Source organism: Oncorhynchus clarkii, chromosome 26, assembly GCF_045791955.1.
Source record: "Oncorhynchus clarkii lewisi isolate Uvic-CL-2024 chromosome 26, UVic_Ocla_1.0, whole genome shotgun sequence".
In the NCBI taxonomy this organism is placed as follows: Eukaryota; Metazoa; Chordata; class Actinopteri; order Salmoniformes; family Salmonidae; genus Oncorhynchus; species Oncorhynchus clarkii.
Window position 1 is genome coordinate 31,212,628 of NC_092172.1, and position 4,290 is coordinate 31,216,917.

At 49.0% G+C, this 4,290-nt stretch overlaps 1 protein-coding gene across 1 annotated transcript; it reads left to right on the forward strand.

Annotated features, from left to right (window-relative positions):
• Positions 1–1,423: 1,423 nt before the first annotated feature.
• Positions 1,424–3,294, forward strand: LOC139384946 (E3 ubiquitin-protein ligase RNF128-like). The gene has a single exon (XM_071129889.1). The coding sequence runs from the start codon at positions 1,569–1,571 to the stop codon at positions 2,721–2,723; it is 1,155 nt and encodes a 384-aa protein (XP_070985990.1). The 5' UTR covers positions 1,424–1,568; the 3' UTR covers positions 2,724–3,294.
• The last annotated feature ends 996 nt before the right edge of the window (positions 3,295–4,290 follow it).

Consider the following 4,290-nt stretch of genomic DNA (forward strand, 5'->3'; position numbering starts at 1 on the left):
ATTCATCCGCCACCATCATCTCATGTTTCAGTATGATAATGCACAGCCCCATGTCGCAAGGATCTGTACACAACTCCTGGAAGCTGAAAATGTCCCAGTTCTTCCATGGCCTGCATACTCACCAGACATGTCACCCAATGAGCATGTTTTAAAACATACCATATTTATTATTATCACTTACGTTGTTGTTTGACTCATGGAAACTGCATTCAAAACAGTCTTCATGCCCGTGTGTGTGTGTGTGTCTGTGTGTGTGTTTGTGTGTGTAAACAAATCTTGGGTTCTGAGAAGTAATAGGGTAAACCTCCATTAAGCCCTGGTGTGTGTGTGTGTGTGTGTGTGTGTGTGTGTGTGTGTGTGTGTGTGTGTGTGTGTGTGTGTGTGTGTGTGTGTGACACTGTGGGAGATAAAAACAGAAACAAACCTGACCATATACACTGAGTATACCAAACATTAGGAACACCTTCCTAATAATGAGTTGCATCCCCCCCTTTTCCCCTCAGAACAGACTTAATTCATCGGGGCATAGACTCTGCAAGGTATCGTTAGCGTTCCACATGGATGCTGGTCCATGTTGACTCCAATGCTTCCCACAGTTGGCTGGATGTCCTTTGGGTGGTGGACCATTGTTGATACACATGGGAAACTGTTGAGTGTGAAAAACCCAGCAGCATTGCAGTTCTTGACACAAACCGGTGCGCCTGACACCTACTACCATACCCCGTTCAATGGTACTTAAATCTTTTCCATTCACCCTCTCAATGCCACTCATACACAATCCATGTCTGAATTGTCTCAAGGCTTAAAAATCTTTCTTTAACCCGTCTCCTCCTCTTCATCTACACTGATTGAAGTGGATTTAACAGGTGACATCAATATGGGATCATAGCCTTCACCTGGATTCACCTGGTCAGTCTGTCATGGAAAGAGCATGTTTAGTATACTCAGTGTATTGTCACCTGGTTTGTGTGACTCATGGAAACAACATAATATCTTCTGAGAAGTAAGAGGATAAAGTGCCACAGTTAGTTATTAAAACCTCTGTTATAACTGTAGGCGTAACCTCTCAGCAGCATGACACATCTAAAACTAACATTTTCACAACCGCCCTTTGTCACAGTTCCCTTGGAATGTTCCTTAATGGCGTTGTTATCTCTTTATTTGCTTATGTCCTTATGGCTGAGTGCTGTGCTGTTCCTTACCGTAGCCGGTACCTGGAACCTGTGGCCTTAGACCTGTACTATGTAGACCACAAGCCCTTCTGCCTGGCTGTGTAGCTGGTCTCTACCCAACAGTCCAATGTCCATTTAGATAATAAGTCTGAAGAGCTGACGCAGAGCGAGGCAGGGTTACAGCAGGCTGCTATCTGATTACTATCAACACACAGGTCACAAACACAGCTAGAGAGAGAGAGAGAGAGGCAGACAGGTAGAGAGACGCTGAACGCAATGAGAACAACAACTAACTAACTAACAACTGTGGAACTGAACAGAACAGCAGACAAACAGAAGACCGAAGAAGTCCTAACAAAGAGAGACTGGTCCTAGTGGTAGTGTTAGTGAGCGACCATGGCTAAACAGACAGAGATGTTTGTCCTGTTCTTCGTCTGTCTGTCCGGGCTGGTCCAGTCTTCGACAGCGATGATATTCTGGACGGCGTACGTGGGGGTACATTTCTACGACAGCAGCACTAACCAGACAGAGACCAGGTTCTGTGAGTGTGGGGTGTACGGGCGTTCCTCCCCTCTGGAGAGCGCTGCCGGGATGGTGGTCCTCCCTGCCTCAGACCCCCAGGGCTGCAGCCTGGACCCCTACCCCTCCAACGACAACACCACCACACAGGGGTTCTGGATCGCTCTGGTCAAGAGGGGAAACTGTACCTTCAGTGAGAAGATCAGGGCAGCGTGGGCCAGGGGGGCGGCGGCCGTAGTGGTCTATAACCTGGATGGAACCGGTAACAGCTCAGATTACATGGCTCACAGTGACACCTCTGGCACCGTGGCCATCATGATCGGTAACCTCCAGGGGGTTGAGATCGTCAACATAGTGCGGAGTGGTGTGGCCGTCTCCATGGTGATCGAGGTGGGCAAAGCCCATGGGCCCTGGATGGACACCTATTGGCTCTACTTCCTGTCTATCGCCTTCTTCATTGTGACGGGTGCCTCCATTGTCTACTTCGGATTCATCTCCGCCCACCGACTGCATAGTCTCAGGGTGATCCATCTCACCGATAGGCGGCTGAGGAATGAGGCCAAGAAAGCGATTGGTCGGCTGGAGGTGCGTACGCTGAAGCGCGGGGATGAGGAGACGAAGCCGGACAGCCACACCTGTGCCGTGTGTATCGAGTCATACCGCCCAGGAGATGTAGTGACCGTCCTGACCTGTGGTCATCTGTTCCACAAGGCCTGTATCGAGCCCTGGCTGCTGGACAAGAGGACCTGCCCCATGTGTAAGGCTGACATCCTGAAGGCCTTAGGAGTGGAGGGGCCCGGGGAGGAGGAGAGCAGCAGTTCCTCTGTCCCACCACCAGATGTCCCTATCGTCACAGTGTCTGGAGGATCAGGTAGAGAGCTGCTGTATGAGGTCCCTCTCAATGACAAACACCTTCCGACCCCCACCCTGACTCCTCAACCCCCCACCGAGGCCTGGCAACTACATCACTATGACAATATAGTCTTCGAGGGAGAAACACACCCTCAGGGGAACGTGGCCACCAGAGGATAGACGACAACAACAACACTGGATAATGGTCATTTCTACCTGGAGCACGAACAACAACCCATAGACAGCTTCACACAGCTACAGCAGTGGCTTGTGATGTACTGTACTATCACTGTTAGCTAAACCATATCTACTGTACTGCTAGGAAAATATCTCCCTGGATTCAAACCCGGTTTACTGATGATCAAATAACTATCATGGCAGTAGATTCTACCTCTGCTTATCTGCATCGAGAGCTGGAGCCTAAACCCTGGTCCAGGAAGCTGCAGGTGTGCACGCTTCTCTTTTAACTTCTCTTTGAGATCAAAGTTACTTCTTTATCATTTCTTAAATGAACAAACGATCACTTGATGATGATGAGAAAGGCTGAATATATTTTTCTATTAAATTGATATCTCTGCTGTATTTTTAAAAGTAGATATTCTGAGAGTAAAACAAAAATCAGTATTTAAGAAGGAATCGAACTACAGTATACTGTAATGGTTCACATATGAAATGATTAACCAACAAAACAGAATATGTACTAACTTACGTACTAACCTGGTTTAGTATCGCTAGAGATGTACTGTACATGTGTCTGAAATTCCATTTCAAATCAGTCAATTCAGAAAGTGAATTCAATTCATAAGTTGATCAAATCTTAATTAAAAACAAATGGCACTTTTGAATACAATTTCAATGAATATCCTGAAGTGACAATGGAAGCCATGTTGAGTTTTCTTAACCTGGACTGGTCATGTGGTGAGAAGGGACGCCTGGGCCTAATGATGAGAGCCCTGCCAGTCTGAGACCAGGAGAGGGGAGGGGAGGATGAGAGGAGAAGAGGGAAGGGAGAGAGGAGGAGGAGAGGGGGCGGGGGTGGGGGGGGGGGGGGGGGGTGAGTGGAGAAGAGGGAAGGGAGAGAGGAGGAGGAGAGGGGGGATGAGTGGAGAAGAGGGAAGGGTGAGAGGAGGAGGAGAGGAGAGGGGAGGGGAGGATGAAAGGAGAAGAGGGAAGGGTGAGAGGAGGAGAGGGGAGGGGAGGGGAGGGGTGGGGAGGATGAAAGGAGAAGAGGGAAGGGTGAGAGGAGGAGAAGAGGAGAGGAGGAGGAGAGAAGAGGGAAGAGTGAAAGGAGGAGAGGAGGAGGAGAGGAGAAGAGGGAAGGGTGAGAGGAGAAGAGGAGGAGAAGGAGAGGGGAGCAGAGGATAAGAGAGGATGAGAAAGTCTATAATTACCTCCTAGCAGCAGGACTCCACTCACCTCACACCTACTGATCAGCCATAATCACCTCCCTCCCACTCAGGGGCCTGTAGTGTGTGTGTGTGTTGTGTGTGTGTGTGTGTGTGTGTGTGTGTGTGTGTGTGTGTGTGTGTGTGTGTGTGTGTGTGTGTGTGTGTGTGTGTGTGTGTGTGTGTGTGTGTGTAGAAGCTCCCCAGGATGTGGCTAATAGAACTTGGTCATTAAACCCAGCTGAATGACTGCTGCCCTCTTCTGCCTGGGGTTGAATGGTGGGAACCCGGTTACCGAGAACTACAGCGATTTACCGGCCAAACCACTCCCTTTTCCCGGAATAAATAACAGAGAGAAACCA